Raw genomic sequence first — 23,942 nt, 5'->3', positions numbered from 1 at the left:
ATAGTTTTTATTATTTAGATATTCTCAGTTATTAGAAGGTATCCTCTGGCTGTGTTCCTCCACATGGGCAATATGATTGGTGTAGCTGTCCTCAATGGCATGACTGGATTTCGGGGTGTTAAGTATAAAAAAAAAAAAAAAAAAAAAAAAATGGAGCAAGTGCCCATCTGGCACCTTTGACTATACTTATCTCCACACTGTGACAGGTGTTTAATCTTGGTTTGGCCGGCAAATAACCACTGATTATCGTGGATTCGGCACTCTCCACTCTACTACTAAGGTGCAGATTAGATCAGCGCAATGTGCCGCCCGACATCACTGCACATTGCCCCCTATTAAGGTAGGGAATCACCACTCATTTTTTTGTGCAACTCTATGAGGTGAGAAGAAAGATGAACAGAGAAACATCGCCACAGAGTGTCTTTGCCGACTCTTCTGGACACAAACCCCCCACATGACCCATGATGAGCCTCCTTTCTAAGCCAATGAGAAAAGCTGAAAGGAGATCTTGACCTGAAAGTGTGATAGAAAACTGTGGTTGAAACGGAGGAATGTGTAAGTAAAAAGACTCTTAAGAAAAGAGAGACAATGGGGAGAGGAGAGATAGGTCAGGAGAATTACAGGGAGTAGATGTAATGATAGGGGAAAACAAGAGAAGTAAAAACAAGCAATAGAAGGCAAAGGAGGTAAAGAAAGTACAATTGGAGACACCAATAAGTGGGGGGAACAGATACTGAGGAGAGATAACAAGGACTGAGGAAGAGTCTGTAACGAGGGATCAGAAGGATATAAGAGACGAATTAAAGGATTAGGGGCACATTTATCAATATTCACATAAAGTGAAAAGTAGTTTTCAATCCTTATCGCAATGATAAGGATTGAACTATTTCTCACATTTATGTACAGCCCTGCACAGAAACAGCAGTTCCGAAAAACTGCTGTTTCAGTGATAAAAAAAATCATACTTACCCCCCTCTTCGGAAGCGCTGTCTCCGGGTCTTCTCTTCACTCTTCAATTGCGCATGTCCAGTTCCAAGAACTGGACATGCGCACACAGAACCCCTCTCTGTCTCTGCAACGATAGTAGCAGAGAGAGCGCGCTGAGTGACAGGGAGGGATCATGTGATCCCTCCACACATGCGCTGTCCAGCTCTGCTCTTCGGAGCAGAGCTGACAGCATTAGATTTCTTCAATTCCGATGATGTGCGCCAGCTTCAGCTGCTGGCGTACATTAACATGACAAGTTCCCGAAAAAAATGTTTTTTCGGGACTTGTTAGATTGCGGCCAGGAGCAGTCACCATACTGTTGTATGGTGACTGCTCGCAAAAACGATCTGAAGTGAAAAGCAGTCATTTTCATCAGTCATCAGTGCGATGGGACTTTAATAAATTTGCGTTGGACACTTTCTGGACCAAATTACACGGTAAGTGCACGATAGTGCAATACCGTTTTTTCTTAAATATGCCCCTAATGTGTTTCCAACCTATAATATGAGGTTTATCTGTTATCATCATTATTATTATTATTATTATTATCATTAACCTTTATATGGCTTCACAAAATTTCTGCAGCACCGTACAGAGACAGACATAAGACCATACAGCGTAAAACAGTACCGAACATAAACAAATATTACCAGGACTTCAAACACTTCAAACATACCTTACATAGTGAAGTAGGAGCAGAAGAATAGGCAGAGAGACAAGAGGGAAAAGGGCCTCACTCATTAGAGCTTACATCCTAAAGGGAGGGCAAACAGACAGGACGCACAAAGGGAAACCAAACTGTTAAACCAATACATGTGCTCCTACCTCCCCTGCTCCTTTTTTCTTTTAGATACCCCCTTGGTCAACACTTAAAAATCAAATAAAAACAATTATCCCCCCCAAAAAAAAAAAGAAATTAAATTATTGTATAGCTGATGATACTAAATCCAAAATGTGCTTGTTACAATTTAATAGAGATTTTTGACAGTTGTAGAATTTAGGACCAATTTATCAAGCTTTATCAGTGCAATAAAATGTTAACGCTTTTGGTTATATTTTGCTTTTTTCTATTTATTCACCCCTGTTATCATAAGTAATTGGACCCTCATCGATCTGCATGGGAGACCTTAATATCTGTCAAGTAGTGTGGCAGTAAATTCACAGCTGCGCTTCTTAGTTAGTGTCCCTTCCCTTCTACCCTTCAGCCCTGCTACACTTACAGCCACTGGCGGCATGCCACCCATACACAAACTTTCTTTGGCGGCATGCAGCGTAAAGCACTATAGGTTCCACGTGGTGGAGCTGGATATGCCCCTGGGTGGCACTAGATACACCCATGGTTGGAGCATGACACGCAGCACCTAGGTTATATTTCCTAAACCCCCATAAATTGATTTTTGAAAAGTTGGCAAGTAGGTGATAGTAGAAAAAAAGGGTATGTAAGTATAAGTAAAGTACTTCCATATTGCCAGTATACTTTCTAAAAGTAAATAAAACATATCAGTACTAAGTTTTTTTGTTTTTTCAAGAGACCACAACTAAGATTGAAAGATTTATTAAATACTTGAATTAAATAACAACTTGTCAGAATGTTACACCAATGATTTTAAGTAATTGAAGGAGCTGTTGCTGGAACAACTAACAGACTGGCACATGGTGTTTTTTCTCTCATACTGATTCTTATTAATAACATTAAAACAAAAGGCAAAAAATTAGCAGTCTTAAGACTGTTTAAAATAATGCAAAGCAAAAAACAAAACATAAATGTCTGCTGCACCATAGACTAACAATTCTGTTACTGTGTGTCTGCGCCTTTAAATGAAGTATGCATTAGTGGAGAGGCGTATCATGAGTCAGCCAATCAGGAGCTTCCAGTCTGTCCTTTGCTGCAGGAAGAGGCAGCTGCCGGTCATCTTTCTGTGTGCAGCCAGATCTGATCATGCCTTTCTTGGAGCTTGAGACCAGCCTGTCCCAGGAAAATATCCCAAAGGACTTTGCTGAAAATCTCTGCTCAGTTGCTGCATCCATTCTGGGAAAGCCTAAGGAGGTGAGTAAACTACTGGATAGTGGCCCTAGGATATGGCTAGTGGGAAGAATGCCCTGTCCTATAAAAACCCCCTTCCTTCTTCAAGCACAGGCTGATGCCGAGCATTGGCTATCTAACAGTTTTTAAACGTCATCCAGCGCACTCACTTTTGTTTCATAAACATACGGCTGCTGTTCCTGAGAAGTGTAAAACCACGTTTCTAATAGAACTAAAGTGATCATACACCAGTTCTTACAGCTTGTTCCCACCTGTATGCAGCCGATAAACTAATTTAATGGACTTAATGTTTCCAATTTGCAGAATAGACAGACAGCCTATCGCATAGAATCAGACAAGTTGTAAGTGATCATCTCCCTGGTCATATGACTGTCTTCCTTGCTCTTCGCTCTGATGCAGACAGCATGTCTGTAGAGAACAATCAGAGACCTGCACCTGAACTTTTCATATGACCAATTTAATTGCCTGCTAACGCTGTCTCTACTGACAGTAATGTCTCTATACTGCAGTAATTAGTTCTCCTCTCCACCCTAAATACAAGTTTAGTACAGAATGACATATCAGCGGCAGATGCTAAATCCTTCACATCTATTCACATCATATCTTCCACACTATTATATTTTTGCGGGTTTTTCAGCAACTCGTTAACACATTTAGGGGCATATTCAATTACGATCCGATCCGCGGTAACGTGCGTTACCGCGGAAAATGCGCAATACGGCCGTTAATACGGTACCGTGATCGGGATCGTAATTGAATATGCCCCTTAATATGGCTGGTATTAGTGATTTTGTGTTTTATTTTAACATATAAAGGTCAGATGTTCTGCTTGATATTACTTGTTCATAAATATAAATAGAAAGAAATTTATTTGTATGCAATAAAAGAAAAATAAATTGAATCTCTCTGGAACATGGTTTATGTATAATTTAGATCAGAGGTGTCCAACCTTTTAGCTTCCCTGGGCCACATTGGAAGACGACGAGTTGGTTTGAGCCGCACATAAGATACAATAACGATAGCTGATCATCCAAAAAACTATAGAAAACATAGTTAACACATATATATATACATATATATATATATATATATATATATATATATATATATATATATATATATATATATATATAGAGAGAGAGAGAAAAAAAGTGAGATATATATATATATATCACTTTTTTTTCAAACCCCCCAATACTTATCTTTCAATCGCCCTGTTAAAAAAATCCTCTCGTTATTATACTATAATCACTTTTTGTATTGTTTCGATGCAATATCAATAAAGTGCATTTAAGCCAGGCATTGTATATCAGGGTGCCCTGACCAGGCCTGCGGTACCTGACATATACATCACTGTGACCCCAAATTGTGACCTGTTTTGCTAATTACACCACTATGTTAGTTAAGGGATAACAACTTATAATGGGCCAAAGAGAATAATATATAATGCCCCATTAGTATTACAAGTAGAAGTATGTAGCAGGGAGATAAGGTCCATGATGCTCCAGGACCAGGCGACTTATTTACTGGTCAGCGTCCCTTGAAATAATAAAAAAAAATCCCCCTTAACTTACCTTTTAATCAGCTTGTTCTCCTGTTCTCTTCTCTTCTTTTCTCCAATTCTGTGCTGCTGATTGTTCTTCTCGCACGGGCGACTCCTCTGTGCTGCGCTCTGCAATGGATGTTGGGCTTGATGACATCACGCCTGACATTCACTGCGAGCACCACACGGAGGAGGAGACAAGGGAGGGAGCCGGAGTACCAGCTGACGTGACCGCAAGGTAAGTATTTTATTTTATTTGCAGGATTTTTTTTTCCATTAGCAGTGCTGCCCCCTTGCCACAACCAAAACTCCTTCTGGGCCACATTTACAGGCGTGCTGGGCCGCATGCGGCCCGCGGGTTGGACAACCCTGATTTAGATGTTGTCTTGTAGTTTGAAGTCAGTCAGTGACCTGTACATTTCCTGTCCTGCAGGTTTAACCTGCCCTTTTTTTTTCCTCTATAGAGGTTGAATGTGACTGTGAAGAGTGGGCTGTCAATGCTGGTGAGCGGCTCGGCAGCACCGTGTGCCCAGCTGATCATCTCCTCCATTGCGGTAGTGGGGACAGCAGAGCAGAACAAGGAGCACAGCTCAAAATTCTTTGAGTTCCTGACAAAAGAACTGAGTCTGGGACAGGACAGGTAGAGTATCTAATGGGAGACATGAGACTTTACAACTTGGTTCACCCAGTTACCCTTTAATGTATAGGTTAAAGCATTAAACGCTTCACTATTCATAGCTCAATCTCCCTATTTCTACCCAGGGTCAGCATATGTATATTTTAATTTGTAATTCTAGCCCAATTACTTTTTCTATGCAAATTTGTAAGTGTGAATAGAGAATCCTGTCCAAGTTCAATATTGCATAAATGCTTTTTGCAATAACCTAGAGGAAGGCAAAACAAAACCCCCAGTATGACAATAGCCAATTTAACCTGGGAGGAGTTCCAAACAGTTACATTTCCTAGATCTATCACCCCATTAGGCCCTTTACTAATTATATCTATATATACCATTTTTAATGCTGTTGGTGAATGTGTAGTAAGACATTCCATACCATAATAACCCTTACAGTAAAGGGTGATACTGGACCTCCATTACATTTGTACATATTAGATCTCCTTCTAAGGTGCTTTTTCTTTTTTCTAAACAAGCAAACAGTAGTCAAACCTTGATTTTTCTGACCTCTATAATATTTGTAAAATCCATAACAGAAGCTTATATCCCCCTGACGGAATATAACTTATTTGTAACAAATCTAGTTGTAAACTTGTATTCAAAGCCCCAAAATATACCCACCTCCATGCCATTTGCGATTTTCATAAATTGTCCAATTTACTATCTGCTACTTTTTTTTTTTTTTTTTACTATTTAATCATATATAATATTATGTACATATTTCATAACAAATGTGCTTTTAATATAAATAATGTGAGTAACCATTAGCTATTAATAAAATAATGAAATAGAAACAAATTTTGAATTCAAAGTTGACTCCTTGGTTCTGGGCTAAACAAGATTTAGAATCATGCGTGCTTCTAGGAGCCTGGTGTTAACTCTCTTCCACCTACAACTTGGGGTGCCATGTTGATTATTAGAGTTGTTGAGTGGCTGGTTTGGCTAAGCTGCTCCAGGAGTAATCTGTGACCAGTTACTGATAAGTAGCGAAACCCCATCAAGTGTGTTGGGTGTTGGGGTGACAGAGCAACCCTATTCATTGTAGACCCTAAACTTGAAACTTTATCTAGAGAGAATGTCTAGACATAGTTTTATGTTTTCTTTGCCGGTGCAGCCTATCAAACAATTTAGGGGTGTGATGGGGAGAATTCAATTAGCCACGAAATGTCTCTAGAACGTCCATGAGACACTTTGCGCCAGAGATTCTGGTGCAAGGAAAAAACGAGCGGCTATTTCTACCGTAATTGCTGGCAACGTGTGCAGTACTATGTCCTTGCACCACATTGGCGGAAACTGAATTCCCCGCCTTGTCTCTTCTTTACCTGGTTTCTGTAATATTTTCAAAGGTTCTGGACCTGTCATGTCCTCATTATGTCCCACCCAGTCTTTGCATTATAAGGGGATTATCTCATGAGAATATCACTGGTTTTGAGATGAAATCTTTGGATTATGGGATAGAAACAAAGACCATGAACGTAAACTGTGTAGGATTACTTATATTATTAGCAACTTATATATAAGATCCTAGAACATAAATATGTTTATGCATTTATCTATTAGTACTTATATTGCACAGATACAAAGAAGAAAAAAAAAATATATATATATATATTTTTTTTTTTTTTTTTTTAAAAAACAAAAAAAACTTTAAAACCTGTTCATAGTAAAACAAGAATTACTTATAGAAGAAGTTCAGCTAAATAAGTCCCTTTGAACTGTAGTTACAACTTTTTTTTTTTTTCCTTTTCTTTTCTGAAGGATTGTATTACGTTTTTACCCTGTGGAGCCTTGGCAGATTGGGAAAAAAGGAACTGTTATGACGTTTTTGTGATACCTCACAATCAATGTTGAAGAATAGAGACCAGAATGGGATCATGTCCTGGAACACATTCCAGCCTTGTCTATGAATATTGCACATACAGTATTAATATTTTTTACTGATTTAAATGCAGTAACAAAATTACCACCTATATGATTTCTCCAGCAATCAGTCATTATTAGTTTTTCTTTTAATGAGGAAACATTTGAAGGAATAATAGTCACATGTTGTATGATGATGTAAAATAAAAAAACTGGTCAATGTTGTGTATGTGTTCAGTGAATTTCGTTCATCTGCTCCAGTTAGATTGAAAATTGACATCTATTATCACATTGAACTTGTGGCTTGGAAAACTTAGTCGCATGAATTTGTGCCTTAAGTCATTGCAGGTCAATTGTGTTTCTTAAATAATATTTACTAAGTATCAGTAAATAGTTTTTATTAAAATGTTACTTTTTGTGCCTCGGCTACTAAACACGTTTTGTACATTCCTACTGATATTACAATACAGATTTGATTAAAAAGTAAATTGGAATGGTGTATTTGCTCCCCCATGTGATAAAAATTGCAAAAGACATGCTGCAAGTTCCAAAGGCTGCTGATAATTGTCAAATTGCTTTTATAACTATTTATTTTGAAACATAGCAATGCAGTACAGATAAGAATCAGCCATTAGTACATTGCAGGAGTAGAGAAAGAAAAAACTCAAAATAAAATAAATAGAAACCGAATACAAAGCAGAACATGGGTAGATAACAATGCAACAGCCAATACTTGATTAGCAAATTTCAAAGAGAACAACAGATTGTCATTAACCAAACAAACGAGTATACAATTGTTACCCAAATTACTCACGAGTCTATAATATTTTATAATGGTGGGGGGGGGGGTCAAATTGCTTTTAACAGTGACACCACTGGTGCTTCTAAGTTTCAAAGTGTTGTCCACTGTCATGAATTTATCCTGTTGTTGCAGGTGGATGTAGATGCATGTCATGGTGCACTAGGGTATACATTTACAGTCTGTTTAACAATTCAGGTCACCAGTTACTCTTAAGCAGTGACTATGTCCCATGTTGGAAAAAGTGTGTCCTCTTCAGAAGAGAAGAAAATTGTGTTAGGAGTAGCGCAAAACCCTAATGTGCATATTTGACTCCTATAGGGGTCACAATTCGTAGAATATGTTTAGAGGGTTGCCCCGTTTGTATGGGTGAACCTGAAACAAGCTAGTGCTAAAAAGCAATGTATTTAGCAAAAGTTAGAGGAGGGTATGTAGAGAACAGCCATCTATACATGGAAGCCCCATTTAAATTCAAAAATATCTACATATGTATGGCATAACAGACTTCAAAGTAATCATTCATGCTCATGAAGTTGTAGTTATCTGCACAATGCACCGCTTCTTGTGTCAGTAAATATTGTTGACCTCAGGGTACTGAGACTTTACTTTCTTTCCTAGCTTTGGGCTCCAATACTTCATTCCATTGATTTTTGGATATAAACTTTTTAGCACCATACATGGTGAAGGAAAGTAAAGTCCATCAACTCTTCTAAATTGCTTTATTTAAAATTACAATTTAGGTTCTAGAATTAAGCCAGATGGTGACAAGGTTCAGAATTTCTGACTAAAGGTATAATTTACCTTTCTTTAAAGGCAGTTTAAAAAGAAAAAAAAAAAAAAAAGGTGACCAGCTTGTTAGGAAAGGGTATGTACAAACTAGTGGTTTCTGGAGCTGGTTCCTGTTTGAGAGCATCTGCATGTAATCTGCTGTGGAATGGGCTAGACCACTGGTTCCCAAACTTTTGCAGTTCGCGGCACCCTTATACCCCATTCATACTGCACCAAAATCCCGGGTTTTTGCCGGGGCGAGCTCAAACGACCCGGGTCTTGGTGCAGTATGAATGGTACAAGTCAAAAATCCCGGGTCTAAAAACCTGGGTCATCAACCCGGGATTTATCGAGGGGTAATTCCCGGGTTGCCTGCACTATGAATGGTGCAACCCGGGTTTTTCAACCCGGGTTGCACAGAAAACAAGCTGATTGGCTGTCTGCCTGTCTCTGGAGGATGATGTCATCGGTGGGAGCCCGTGGAAGAAAAAAAAACCAGTCACCTTTCAATGACATCACCATTTTTCAGCCAATGAACACTGCTCTGGTGATGACTCCCACAAATTGCCAGGACACAGACTTGTGCAGTATGAATGGGGTCAACCCAGGAAATTCCCGGGTCCGAGGTGCAGTATGAATGGTGTTTCTGAGCTGGGACGCTCCGAGCCCCGGCAAAAACCCGGCTTGAAAAACCCGGGATATTGCCGGGGCGGCAGTATGAAAGCGGTATTAGTCTCCAAATTTTTTCAAGGCACCCCTCCAAAATAATTATTGAGCAGTCCTGTTTTAGAAGTAGTTGGGTCCAAAAATTGTAATAAGAAGTATTTGGGTCAGGACAGAAATACTTATTTAGTTGTATGCAAAAATGCCCCCTCTGCATCCAGACACACTGCCCTCAGGCACTCTGCCCCATCTGCATCCAGACACACTGCCCTCTCTCACACTGCCCCCTCTGCCCTCTCACACGCTGTCCCCTCCACTGCCCCTCTCACGCTGTGTCCCCTCCACTGCCCCTCTCACGCTGTGTCCCCCTCCACTGCCCCTCTCACGCTGTGTCCCCCTCCACTGCCCCTCTCACGCTGTGTCCCCCTCCACTGCCCCTCTCACGCTGTGTCCCCCTCCACTGCCCCTCTCACGCTGTGTCCCCCTCCTCTGCCCCTCTCACGCTGTGTCCCCCTCCTCTGCCCCTCTCACGCTGTGTCCCCCTCCACTGCCCCTCTCACGCTGTGTCCCCCTCCACTGCCCCTCTCCCCTGCCTCTCTGTCCCCCTCCTCTGCCCCGCGCCAGCCATAAAAAAAAAACCCACAGAAACTTACCAATCCGCCAGGCGCCGGGACCCAGCAGCCTCCTCTCTCCCGCAGCTTGTTACTGACGTCGATATTCAGTGACAGCTGCGGGAGAGAGGAGGCTGCTGGGTCCCGGTGCCCGGCGGATTGGTAAGTTTCTGTGTTCTTTTTTTTTTTTATGGCTGGCTCGCGGCACCCCAGTGACAGCGCCGCGGCACCCTTGGGAGCCGCGGCGCACAGTTTGGGAACCGCCGGGCTAGACTGACATTTATTTAGCTTCTTAGTAAATGCAGCATCAATACAGACCAACACTTTTACATTCAATGTTTGCACCAAAATAAGAGCAATGTACGTCCATATTTGCATGAACCCTGCAGGTGTGATGTCCCTTAAAAAACCAATGGAGCAAAACAGTACAACTGAGCTCTATGAGTTCTGGCTGCTGATGGCAGGTAGACTGCTGCCCCAGATTCTGACTGGCATCCATCTGGAGCTGATTTACTCTTTGAAGGGCCATTAGACATTTAAATATAAATCTCCCAGCCCAGGCTTAGTACCATAGGCAGTGCATAGGCAGAAGAGATAACTACTTCCCTCCCCTTAGTAGTGTAAAAGGGTTGAACAAGGTGCAGACTGATTCAAGATAAGTGGAGCAACATGGATTGGTTAAAGTGACAGGGGGTTGGGTTACTCCCTGCCAACATATATGTAAAAACTGTTTGACAATGTGGTTATGTACATCCACTACCTTTAAGTCGGTGTTGTGTGAAACAGCTATTAATTGGCAATAAGCATTACTATGCGCAAAGATCTAGCTCTCTTCCTGCAAGAGCTAACACGCTCGTCCTTCTCTAGATAATGCACTGCCCATTACTTAGCAGTCCTGATCCAGAGTTAGTGGTTAGGGGAATCTAGCCAGTCACCAAAGAGGTGCTGCAGCAGCTACACGTACCACTTGGAAGCAAATGGTTCCAGGTGCTGGTGACGGAGCCTGCTGGTAGCTGCCATTACTCTCCTCAAACAGGGGGGAACCCATGGCGCTGCACAGTTTGCGGCAAAGTAACAGCAGTAGCCGTCGTTAACCGATAGTTACTGATAATAAAAACCCCAACACAAATCTAACCACCTCCCATTCCACCGTAACAGGGCAGCAGAATAAGACCATCCTGTCACAATATTCACTTTCAAAAAAGAATAACAATAGATATTAAAAATTGCCTTCAGTATGCAGCATAGCAAGATTTGTATGGACATGGTAAACACTAAATAATCATCATCATTTATTTATATAGCGCCACTAATTCACAGCAGTCACTGCCCTATTGGGGCTTACAGTCTAAACTCCCTAACACACACACACACACACACACACACACACACACACACACACACACATACATACATACATACAGACTAGGGTCACCCTGTTAGCAGCCAATTAACCTACCTGTATGTTTTTTGGAGTGTGGGAGGAAACTGTAGCACCCAGAAGAAACCCACACAAACACGGGGAGAACATACAAACTCCTCACAGATAAGGCCATGGTCAGGAATCAAACTCATGACCGCAGTGCTGGAAGGCAGAAGTGCTAACCATTTAGACATTTTCTGGGGCAAATCTTTTAGGACCATGTACTATCAAGAGAGTCATAAGTAGCAGCCATTTATCGTCCTCTTCCCTCTGCCTAGCAGCACTCTCACAGTAACATATTACAAACGTGGGAGATCATGGATAAATGCCGCATTGCAATTTATTTCTAGAACCTGAAGCCACTTCCTGTAGATGACGACACTGCGTTCAGTTCTCGCTCATACTCACACAGACAAAGCTGTTTCCGGGAGTACTAATGTGGCCTCCAGCAGGTCTCTGTATTGGGTTGGTTGGTAAAGAGGAATCCTGTGGTTGGTCAGTGGGTGTGAGGCCAGCCTACGGCTAGCGGCGATACTACGGGGTGCAGCTGGTCCTGTACGGATGACTGCAGGAGGCGGTTGCCGTGGTGACCGTAGGTGAGTTTCACGGTCTGCTCCCGGTAATCCTCCCTGGTGGTTACCTTATCCGTAATGTGGTGCAGAGAAGAGGGAGACTGGGATATGTGTCCCGGCCAGGCGGTCTGATTGATTAGCCAAGGAGGAGAGTTTTAGTGATTGAAGAATACACCTTGATTGAGGGCCAGTCTCCGCTATTTCCATGTGACTACCTCATTCATTGTGTATTACTGTCCATCTTGTAAGCTGGGCTGTAGACTTTGGATGAATGTATAACTAACTATAATATAGTCACAGTGGCTCCAACGTCAACATTGTTTATTAATATTAAAATGTGCATAGTGCCAGCATACATAGCAGTTGTTTTAATTATTATGTGTAAATAAGGATATAGTTTATCTATTTAACTGAAGCATTCATATTTATTAAAATAAATTCACCAAATTAATCACCAATTGTTTTAATTTTTCACTGTGCTCTAAGACTATAGCTAGTAGTCTGACTACTAATTAGGTGATAATGTCTGCTGCAGCATGGGTCTCTTGAGGCAAGATTTAGCCAAGTGAGACCTGGGAGAAGTTTGACAGGATAAGGTGGTGGGAATGATTTCTACAGCAACCAAGCACATCCCCCTTACATGTCTTGTATCTAGCCATATGGGCTTCTATTCCAGATTGTCATCCATATAAACCTTTATTGGACTTATTACGTATGAATCAACATTTAACTCCCAAGGCCTAATAAAATTCTGTTTAACTTGAAATTATGTTTATAACATTGATTAGAGGACATTGGTATAAGCTTATATAAAAAAAAACAACCCAAAACATTTTGTGTATGACAGCGTGTTGTTTGTGCTTGTCACAGGATGGTCTTACTCCATCACCCTGTCTGGGGAAATGTTTTACACTGGGGTTTCTCTTTACAGTCAGTAATCTCCTGTGTATTACCGTGGTGCCCCCAGAATAATCTCTGCACTCACCAGACTTCTTCTTCAGCACCTTGAACCACTTACTTCTGGGTGGTGTGTCGAACTTCTGTAGCACCTCTTTGCTGATGACTGTGGTTGGGTCCACCTGATCACTTATTTTGGATCAAGACTACAAGGTAGCCGGTGGAACAGTAACTAAGGACCCTGGTCTCACCACAGGACAGGGGGACAGATTAGATGGATAGCCTTCACTGGACTTGGAGACTTATCTTTAAAGTTTCCGCCATTCCAAAGGGATGGTAGACAGACCCCGTGAAAGCAGTCTCTTTGCTACAACTACTGAAGCCATCGGAGCTCCAGTGTGGAGTTTTGTCTCCAGCAAATGGGAACTGGAGCAGCAGCATAATACAGGCTAGATGTGACCCGATCCCCCTAATTCCGGAACAATTGCGGGGGCTGTGGAGAACTAGGCCACAATGCTATCTATGATTTGCAAAAAATATATATTCATATTGTTTTTCATAAGTTGTGGGAAACTAAGGTACCGTTATTGTTTGTAGCTTTCACATTGTAACACTAACATTTCCTCTTCTCTATATTCTTCTTTTTAGAATGGGTACCTGTCTTCAGCTGTAACACAGAATAATTGAGAATGGTAATCTCATCTAAATTTGAAGTATAATAATGACCCAGATTATTTATATTTATAGATTACTCATTTCTGTTCTTTGGCCACTAGATTCGCATTGCAGCATTAAATGCAGCTTCTGCTGTGGAAGGAGAACATGAAGAGACTTTTAAAAGTCATAAAACGCAGACAAAAGAGGCTCAGGTGAGATTAGCTTCTTCCTTTACATGTAGAGCTTGAAGTGTAGGGTGTTTATATGCACACAAGAGCATCATTTTTTATTGCTTATGTTTGTAGGAAGCTGAGGCATTTGCCCTTTACCACAAGGCTTTGGACCTGCAGAAGCTTGACCGTTATGATGAGTCCTCCCAAGCCTATCACCAGCTGCTAGACACCCGTCTTCTGCAGGATGTGAGTTTGATGAACTGTCTGGCTAGCAGAGGGGGATCTCAGACTACCGGTTTCATTATCTTTCTTTGTGGGATGGGTTATTTATTTATTTTTTTATAGTTTTTTTGTTCTGTTTTAGTACTGAGATTCTGGGCAGGGCATAAATGATGTGGGGTATTTTGAATACACCTAAGACCAAATTCTGCCACAAAATTTGCAGAATGAGGCTAATATACCAAATAATAGTTTTGAACATTTTGCTCCTCTTTAGTTATACGTAAATCTTTTATAGAAATGGAAATTTTTTGTGTAAACCACTGGTTTTAGGCTGTGTACTCTATCACTTTGTGTATCCCTATGAAGGACCAGCCTTATTTCTACTTGCATTCATCGATCGCAAATTGATAATGGCCCATCGTTAGAGAAAAATAGTACTATGTACATGATTCATCTTTCATTCATTAGAATGCTCTTGTGTGTGTGTGGAGAGTTTGTTGCATGTTGTGTACTTGGCCTGTCATTTGGGCCATACAAATGCTGTTGTGTATAGCGAGGCTGTCCTCCATAGGGATGGAGCATGCTGCATCCATGGTCTGCGATCCATTTACTGGTAATGCTGTTATGTATAGTAGAGCTGTTCTCCATAGGGATAGTAAATGATAATAAATCACAAGATCACACTTCTTAATGCTCTTGCAAAGATACATTATAACATTTGTTTGCAAAATAAATTAGTTTGTGTCTGTCAAAATCACAGCTATTTTTTATTTTCTGTGCACTGTCCAGTGAAATATATTGCTTAATAATTTTCTTCTGGGTTTTCAGGCTGTCCCTTTGAGTGATGAAAAGGAGGGCATAAAGCATCCTGGGTTAATGCTGAAATATTCAACATATAAGAACTTGGCACAACTTGCAGCACTACGGGATGATCTGGAGACTGCAATGGAATATAACCTTGAGGTATCATGCCCTTAATTCTAATAAGAATTTATATTCGAGAAGCACTTTTTTCCACTCATCGATTTCAATGCCAATTGTGGACCAAAAGAACCAGCAATCCTGATCAACATTTGATCTGGATCTATTAGATGTTCCAGAATAGGGACCGGTCCCAGTGATCATCCATTGTGTACAGTCACTGACCTACTGTGCCTGAGTGCCAAGATACTGAGCTCATGTGTGTAGACAAATTGGACACAGACCCAATTGTACAACACTCAATTTAAGTAATTCGATCTATCCATTTATGGGCACCTTAGAGTACTTATTCACATGTTATCTTAGAATGTGTCTGTGTAGTCTTCCATAAAAGGAGTTAAAATTAAATAAATTATTCTAGCATGCAGTGAAGGCAAAAAAATGTCAGCTGTTTTTAATACACTTGCATAAAAGATATTGTTAATTCTTACTTCATTTGTATCAATACAGGCTGTCATGTTAGACTCTACTGATGTTAATCTGTGGTACAAGATTGGTCGGCTGGCTCTACGTCTGGTGCGCGTTCCACTGGCAAGGCATGCATTTGAAGAAGGACTTCAGTGTAACCCAGATCACTGGCCTTGTCTGGATAACCTGGTCACTGTTCTGTACACAATCAGTGATTATGGCAGTAAGTAATTACAATACATGCTGAAACTACTATTGGAAAGTGTTTGAAAAGAGGGTTAGTAGTATAAGGTAGTGTGGTTAAATAATAAACAATTGTGTGCCAGCACAAAGCAATCCACCTAGAAGGATGTATGTACAGTTTATTGCATTGCATATAAAAGTAAAAAGTGTACCAAGCAGCAGTGTGTAGGAAATAAACCTACAAAACGCGTTCTATCGCATGTGAATTGGTTTAATGTTCCCAGCAACTATGTTATTTGTTCTGGTCTGTTCTGTTCACAGACTGTCTATACTTTATCTGCAAAGCTTTAGAAAGAGACTGTCGTTATAGCAAAGGTTTGGTACTGAAAGAGAGGATCTTTGAGGAGCAGCCCGGCCTAAAGAAGGACTCTTTCCGCATGTTTCTAAAATGGTGAGTATCCACCCTGGAGTGCTTGCAACTTCCGGGTTAGTAAACCTGTAGGGGATTTGTGCAGAATCCACACTTATTTGGATACGAATGGCAATAGCGGATCAGGGATTTACATGTCCTGGTGCCTACGAGTTCTATTGCTCTCCAGTGCTATATACAAATTGATTTCCCATGCCTGGAATGGCATCACAATAAGTGTTAAATCTCACAATCGCAGGTGCACCTGATAGACTCAGTGCCCCAATTTGTAACACATTTTCTGCAAGAGGATGCAATCAAGCCTGATGGATGGATTAGAATTTCCCTATCCATGCATGTTGATCTAACCCTTATAATAGCTATTCCTCAGAATGGTCTTTACAAACCATTGCCATTTTCTCCAATTACAGTGTCCTTTCTACCCACCACATATACAAAGGTGAACATGTGGGGCAGATCACAATAGAACTGAAGGGGGATCTGGCCAACAGTACTGCAATACACCACTCCCACAGGACAAGCCATAGGGACAGCAATATGTAATAATATATTGTCAGAGAAATTGGAATGCTCACAGTGAATCTATTTTTCTGCTATTCAGTGACATGTCCATTCATGAGGTGGATGTGAGTGAGGATGAGGCGAACAGAATAGTGGAGGAAGCATTAGATTTGCGCAGGAAGAGACAAGCTTTGTCTGTGAAAAAGCAGGAGCCTGATTTAAAGCTGGTTCACCCCCTCCCGTATTTAACGTGAGTATAACATTTTTTAGTGGCATCTCTTGTATAACAGTGGTGTTCAATGTGGTACCATCTGGTCTTTGTTATTTTGCCAGGTGGAAGTGTCTTGGGGAAAGTCTGCTGGCTATGTACCGTCACCAAACAACTTGTGAACCCCCTCGTCCTAGTTTGGGGAAAAGGATTGACCTCTCAGATTACAAAGATCCAGAGCATCTCCTTCTTGTATCCCATACCTCCTCCTCCCCTACAAACAAAACCTCAGATACCCCCAGCAGCTCAACTCCACCAACACCATCTGTGTCAGTGACGGAGCCGTTCCCTGCACTCTCCTCTGCTAGCCCTATTGTTACTTCTCTAAATATAACTGATTCCTCGACTCCACAAGGTGAGAGAATCACGTAAAGTTTATGCCAATGGTGTGTGTATCTATTAAAAACAGGACACAGTTTTATGACTGTTAACATTTGAATATAAATTAAGTATTTTTATTATTTTGTACATGCTAAAATATTGCTACATTTTGTTTAAAAAAAATAATAATACTTTTGTTACATTTTTTTTTTATTTGCTGTGGATTTATTATGCACGTGGTCTTGTCAAATGTTTTGCACAATATTCCAATAGAGTCACCTTAATGACATTTGCATTTTGGTTTGACATCAGATCCGTCTGCTGGAGACAAGACCAAGAAGGGTGTTAAGAGGAAGAGGATATGCGAGGATGCAGGAGAGACAGCCAAGAGACGCTCTGCCCGTGTACGCAACACCAAATGCAAGAAAGAGGAAAGGGTTGATTTTCAAGAACTGCTGCTGAAATTTTTGCCATCCAGGTATACAGTTGACTGTGTCACATGGTAATAACCCAGTGGTTCCCAAACTTTTGCAGTTCGCGGCACCCTTAGGGGGGTATTCAATTGTTCCTCCGGGCGCCGCCGGAACGAGCGCGTTAAAACTATTACCGTTTATACGGTAATATTGCGCGTAATTACCGTTCATACGGTAATTTACTCGCTCAATTTCAGCTCGCTGCTCAGGGAGCTGCGAGTTGAAATTGAGCGAGTAATTACCGTATAAACGGTAATAGTTTTAACGCGCTCGTTCCGGCGGCGCCCGGAGGAACAATTGAATACCCCCCTTAGAGTCTCCAAATTTTTTCAAGGCACCCCTCCAAAATAATTATTGAGCAGTCCTGTTTTAGAAGTAGTTGGGTCAAAAAATTGTAATAAGTATTTAGGTCAGGACAGAAATACTTATTTAGTTGTATGCAAAAATGCCCCCTCTGCATCCAGACACTCTGCCCTCAGGCACTCTGCCCCCTCTGCATCCAGACACTCTGCCCCCTCTGCATCCAGACACTCTGCCCCCTCTGCATCCAGACACACTACCCTCTCTCAAACTGCCCCCTCTGTCACGCTGTCCCCTCTCCTCTGCTCTGTCACGCTGTCCCCTCTCCTCTGCTCTGTCACGCTGTCCCCTCTCCTCTGCTCTGTCACGCTGTGTCCCCTCTCCTCTGCTCTGTCACGCTGTGTCCCTCTCCTCTGCTCTGTCACGCTGTGTCCCTCTCCTCTGCTCTGTCACGCTGTGTCCCTCTCCTCTGCTCTGTCACGCTGTGTCCCCCTCCTCTGCCCCGCTGTGTCCCCCTCCTCTGCTCTGTCCCACTTATCTGCCTCGCTGTGCCCCTTCTCTGCCCTGCTGTGCCCCTTCTCTGCCCCGCTGTGCCCCTCCTCTGCTCTCTGTCCCCCTCCTCTGCCACGCTGTGTCCCTCCTCTGCTCTCTGTCCCCCTCCTCTGCTCTCTGTCCCCCTTCTCTGCCCTCTCACACGCTGTCCTCTCCTCTGCCCTCTCACGCTGTGTCCCCCTCCACTGCCCTCTCACGCTCTGTCCCCCTCCACTGCCCTGCTCTGTCCCCCTCCTCTGCCCCGCTCTGTCCCCCTCCTCTGCCCCGCTCTGTCCCCCTCCTCTGCCCCGCTCTGTCCCCCTCCTCTGCCCCGCTCTGTCCCCCTCCTCTGCTCTGCTGTCGCGATCCCTCTCACTGTGCCCCGCGCCAGCCATAAAAAAAAAAAAAAAAGAACACAGAAACTTACCAATCCGCCGGGCGCCGGGACCCAGCCTCCTCTCTCCCGCAGCTTGTTACTGACGTCGATATTCAGTGACAGCTGCGGGAGAGAGGAGGCTGCTGGGTCCCGGCGCCCGGCGGATTGGTAAGTATCTGTGTTCTTTTTTTTTTTTTTTTTTTATGGCTGGCCCGCGGCACCCCAGTGACAGCGCCGCGGCAACCCTGGGAGCCGCGGTGCACAGTTTGGGAACCGCCGTAATAACCTACCTCTTATGATGCATATATAATTAGAGGTGTTGGTAAGCCATAAATACTTTTACTGTAGTTTTATCTATGTATAAATATTCTCTAAGTTTTAATAAACTAATGTGGGTTGGAACCTTACTCAATGTGTCCTATTTACAAATGTCGGTGTGTATGTGCTGTTTACCTGTGCGATTGCATTATTAACTCTGGTATGGCATACTAATCGCTAATGCACGGTAAACCAATATAAATCAATTTAGCTATTATTCAACTTCGACACTGGTTATCAAAGACAGCAGCCACATGGAATTGGCATTTTATGGTGTCGTCATTTCATCGAAATATAGTAGATGACAAGAGGTAATAACGACATAGCCCATCTAGTTTGTTTTTATGCCTAAAAACATCACACCCTACTTGAACCTTAGGTTTTTCAGATTTAGGAAAGCCTTATGTCTACCCAAATTTGTTTAAATTCCCCTATTGTATTGTCCTCTATCGGTTCTGTTGGAAGGGGTTCATAGGTTGTTGAAGTTTCACTTACTGGCACAAAACTGCTGTTACTTTCCACTTGACCACCACACACTCACCGACCATAAGTGTCAGCTGTGCACCAACATCAGCTCTCGGTGTCACTTGAACCAGGAGATTGTCATTCTGACCTTTGATCATCGGTCTCCGTCTTCTGATGCGTTCTTGCATCTTCTGGATATGGTTTTGGCCCTCCGGTGCAATGTTGACAGTACGGTTTCCATTCGTAAGACAAATTATCTTTTCATCCTCTATGATACCCAAAACATTATTGGGCAGTGTCTAAGTAATCCATTGCTCGTTGACTTATGTCCACCATTCGCTTGGCTTATGTTGAGACAGCTAGACCTGTGCCAGTGGATTTGAAGGCTCACTCCACCAGGCCTGTTGGTGCTTCATGGGCTGCGCGTCACGGTGCTCTGGCTGAGCAGTTTTGCAGGGCTGCAATGTGGTCGTCTGTCCACACTTTTTCAAAATTCTACAAGTTGCAGAGCTCTGTATCTCAGGATGCTAGCTTTTGGCGCAAGGTGTCAAGCACAGCTGTTCCTGAGCACTTCCTCCCTTGGTGGCATCTCTGGTATATCCCCAGTGTGTTGTAGTAATCCCCAATGGCAGTAAAGAGAAAAGAGGATTTTTTTATTCACCATAAAATCTATTTCTTTGACTCCATTGGGGGACACTGTACTCCCTCCCCTTGCTCTGTATGTTTGTTTCTGGTGTTTACTTTTCTGTTTGTTCTTGTTGGCCTTCTCTTCTGGTATTTGTTATAACAACTGAAAACGGCCCCCATTGGAATGGAATAGTAGGGGAGGAGCTATCCACTGAAAATATTTGAGTGTTAAAGTGCCTTTACTTTACTCTAGATTCACTTACTATACCACAATGTGCCACAGTGTCCCCCAATGGAGTCAGAGAAATGCCATTCCAAATTGTCCAGTAGTCATTTCGGTTCAGCAGGCGCACTCGCCCTTGGGGTGTTCCATCAATGCATCTGAAGCTGCCTTGACTTGGTTTGTACTTGGAGGAGCTTTTGCAGCTGTCCGCCCTTCCCTGGGGACCGAGCAGTGACTTAAGCCCTTCATTTGGGGAGCCTTGGGAACCAATCCTTCACTATCTGTAACACTTAGCAAGGCCTTCGAGCTCAGCTGCTGCATCTTCAAACGTTTCAGCTTGGTAACAAGACCCGCCAGTGTTGATGCAGATCCTTGTTCAATGCTTTTCTTTCTTGATGATGAAATCTGTCTCCGCAAACTAAACCTTGGAAGCGCATAGACTCCTGGTGCTCTTCAGTCTTGGGAGTTCACCCAAGAGGAAGCTAAGATGGCCGTAGACACTGACACAGAGTTTCCTCATGCTGACTCTTAACAGGATGCAGGGAATAGAGGATTTTTTTTGGGAGCTAACAGGCAAAAGGAAAGTACAGTAATGGGCAAAAGTTTTGAGAATAACACAAATATTGGTTTTCACAAAGTTTGCTGCTTCAGTGTTTTTAGACCTTTTTGTCAGATGTTGCTATGGTATACTGAAGTAAAATCACATGCATTTCATAAGTGTCAAAGGCTTTTATTGACAATTACATTAACTTTATGCAAAGAGTCAATGTTTGCATGTTACACTCACCTGTCCTCGCTCCAGCGCCGCGATCCTCTCTCCCTTCCGGGTCGCGGCGGCGCTGTCACATGACAGTCGGGGCAGGGAATTCAAGCTTGCAAACTACTAAAGTCCTGCTCTGACGCCTGGACAGCGTCAGAGCAACTTCCTATGTACCCTGACTAGGTGCTACTCGTGTGTGTCTCCCGTGTACCAGTTCCTTGCAGGCTTGCTGACTACGTATTATCTCCACTCCTCGTGTACCAGACCCAGGCTTGCTGACTACGTATTATCTCCACTCCTCGTGTACCAGACCCCGGCTTGTTGACTACGTATTCTCTCCAATCCAAGTGTACCAGACCTCGGCTATCCTGATACTACCTTCCAGTTCCAGTGTTATCGTGGGTTACCTCAGACATCCTTACCTCTAGAGGCAGACCAGTGGACCGCGACCTGCGATCCTCCGCAGCAAAGCCCATCCCGCCTTGCGGCGGCTCTTGGTGAACACCAGGGGGTTCGTTAGACACCGCACCACCGGCCGGCCAGCGCTAATCTAGAGTAAGGCAAGTACTTCATATTCATTACTTACATTGCTACATTATTGTTACATTGCAGTGTTGACCCTTCTTTTTGAAGACCTCTGCAATTTGCCCTGACATGCTGTCAATCAACTTCTGTGTCACATACTGACTGATGGCTGTCTTTTCTTGCTTAATCAATGTTTGAAATTTGTCAGAATTTGTGGGTTTTTGTTTGTCCACCCGCCTCTTGAGGATTGACCACAAGTTCTTAATGGGATTAAGGCCTTGGGAGTTTCCTGGCCATGGACCCAAAATTTCGATGTTTTGATCACCGAACCACTTAGTTATCACTTTTACCTAAATGCAAGGTGCTCCATCATGCTGGAAAAGGTATTGTTCATCAGCAAACTATTCTTGGATGGTTTTGAAAAGTTGCGCTTGGAGAATGTTTTGGTACCATTCTTTATTCATGGCTGTGTTATTAGACAAAATTGTTAGTGAGCCCACTCCCTTGACTGAGAAGCAACCCCACACATGAAAGGTCTCCGGATGCTTTACTGTTGGCATGACACAGGACTGATGGTAGCGCTCGCCTTTCCTTCTCTGGACAAGCGTTTTTCCAGATGCCCCAAACAATCTGAAAGAGGGATTCATCAGTGAAAATGACTTTACCCCAGTCCTCAGCAGTACAAATTCTGTACCTTTTGCAGAATATCAGTCTATCCCTGATGTTTTTCCTGTAGAGAAGTGGCTTCTTTGCTGGCCTTCTTAACTTCAGGCCATCCTCCAAAAGTCTTCACCTCACTGTGCGTGCAGATGCCCTCACACCTGCCTGCTGCCATTCCTGAGCAAGCTGTGCACTGGTGGTGCCCCGATCCCGCAGCTGAATCGACTTTAGGAGAAGGTCCTGGTGCTTGCTGGTAGTTCTTGGGTGCCCTGAAGCCATCTTAACATCTATTAAACTTTTTATCCATGAAGTTCTTGATGATCCGATAAATGGTTGATTTAGGTGTAATCTTACTAGCAGTAATATCCTTGCATGTGAAGCCCTTTTTTGTGCAAAGCAATGATGACTGCACGTGTTTCCTTGCAGGTAACCATGGTTAACAGTGGAAGAACAATGATTTCAAGCACCACCCTCCTTTTTTAAAGCTTCCAGTCTGTTGTTCTAACTCAATCAGCATGACAGAGTGATCTCCAGCCTTGTCCTCATCACCACTCTCACCTGTGTTAACGAGAGAATCACTGACCTGATGTCAACTGGTCCTTTTGTGGCAGGGCTGAAATGCAGTGGAAATGTTGTTTTTAGGAAAAAGTTAATTGTCATGGCAAAGAGGGACTTGGAAATTAATTTTAATTCATCTGATCACTCTTCATGACATTCTGGAGTATATGCAAATTGGCATCATAAAAACTGAGGCAGCAGACTTCGTGAAAAATAATATGTGTGTCATTCTCAAAACTTTTGGCCATGCCTGTATATAGGTGTGAGAGAATCAGAGATTCACGTCAATTCGCTGGTTAGAGAAAAAATAAACAGACTGTTCCCTTTCCTTTATTTGGAAGCTCTTTGCTCTGATGCAGGGACCAAGCCTGATTGTATGTTTAGGTTCTATGCAGATTGCAGTCCCTAGCAATGATTCAGTGACATGGGAGCTCTGCCTAGTTTGCTTGCTTGGCTCAATCCTCCACCAGCGTTGTTTATGGATATTGCTAGCTTAGGGATAACATGGATTAGAACAATGAGATCACCCTAAATTTTGTTTTTACGGTGGCTGGGGCCTCCCTTTTAGACCATGGATTCAGTTCGATCTTCAAGGCAGTGGAGATATGGTGGACGCAACTGTCCGAGGGTCTTTGTTCTGGGAGATCCAGTACAGTTTTGCTCACTCTGGTGGAGCATATCTTACAGGCCTGCGAATATTCTGCGAAAGTTAAGAAATTGGCGTAGAGAGACAAATAGCATGATGGGCAGGCTGCTCACCCAGGATCTGCCTTAGTTGAAGCCCGTCTTCTGGGACCGGTTGTTCATTTCCATCTCGGACGCCTTTTTGAGAGGACTTGTAAGTTTGGGAATACATCTCCTGAAGTCCTCACCCAGATGGATATTCAAAGCGTTTTGCTCTATGGGAAGCAATTCAGTCTTTGCCTCCTCAGGGGTAGTTATTCCAGTTCCAGAAGAGCAGAAGGAATTGAGTTTTTACTCACATCTCTTCTTTGTCCAGAAGTTGGACGAACCCTTACTTATCCGTACTAAACGTGAAATCCCTAAATATTTAGCTTCGGGTAGACCATTTCAAGATTGAATCCTTGAGGTCTGTCATCAACAGTATGGACCAAGATGAGTTCACAGTGTCCATGAAC

General features: G+C 42.7%; 2 protein-coding genes across 6 annotated transcripts in view; both read left to right on the top strand.

The window, feature by feature from the left end:
* The first annotated feature begins 2,857 nt into the window (after positions 1-2,857).
* Positions 2,858-7,335, top strand: LOC142108677 (D-dopachrome decarboxylase-B-like). Its single transcript, XM_075192514.1, has 3 exons — positions 2,858-3,034; positions 5,039-5,214; positions 7,009-7,335. Exons 1-3 carry the CDS (start codon positions 2,927-2,929, stop codon positions 7,079-7,081), a joined length of 357 nt encoding a protein of 118 aa, XP_075048615.1. The 5' UTR covers positions 2,858-2,926; the 3' UTR covers positions 7,082-7,335.
* A 4,493-nt stretch (positions 7,336-11,828) lies between these two features.
* Positions 11,829-23,942, top strand: part of CABIN1 (calcineurin binding protein 1) — a 126,849-nt gene continuing 114,735 nt past the window's right edge. For 3 of the 5 annotated variants that reach the window (XM_075215644.1, XM_075215664.1, XM_075215635.1), the window contains exons 1-10: positions 11,829-11,970; positions 13,492-13,535; positions 13,620-13,712; positions 13,806-13,919; positions 14,724-14,858; positions 15,327-15,507; positions 15,789-15,918; positions 16,499-16,648; positions 16,732-17,021; positions 17,300-17,489. In XM_075215644.1, coding sequence (XP_075071745.1) covers positions 13,533-13,535; positions 13,620-13,712; positions 13,806-13,919; positions 14,724-14,858; positions 15,327-15,507; positions 15,789-15,918; positions 16,499-16,648; positions 16,732-17,021; positions 17,300-17,489 — 1,286 coding nt within the window. In that variant the 5' untranslated portion in view covers positions 11,829-11,970; positions 13,492-13,532. The remainder of the gene's footprint in view (positions 11,971-13,491; positions 13,536-13,619; positions 13,713-13,805; positions 13,920-14,723; positions 14,859-15,326; positions 15,508-15,788; positions 15,919-16,498; positions 16,649-16,731; positions 17,022-17,299; positions 17,490-23,942) is intronic. The other 2 variants (XM_075215675.1, XM_075215654.1) reach the window with 1 other exon arrangement.

The sequence above is a fragment of the Mixophyes fleayi genome, chromosome 1 (genome assembly GCF_038048845.1).
Source record: "Mixophyes fleayi isolate aMixFle1 chromosome 1, aMixFle1.hap1, whole genome shotgun sequence".
Lineage (NCBI taxonomy): Eukaryota > Metazoa > Chordata > Amphibia > Anura > Limnodynastidae > Mixophyes > Mixophyes fleayi.
Note: the sequence above shows the minus strand (reverse complement) of the source record. Positions and strands in the feature narration are given on the sequence as shown.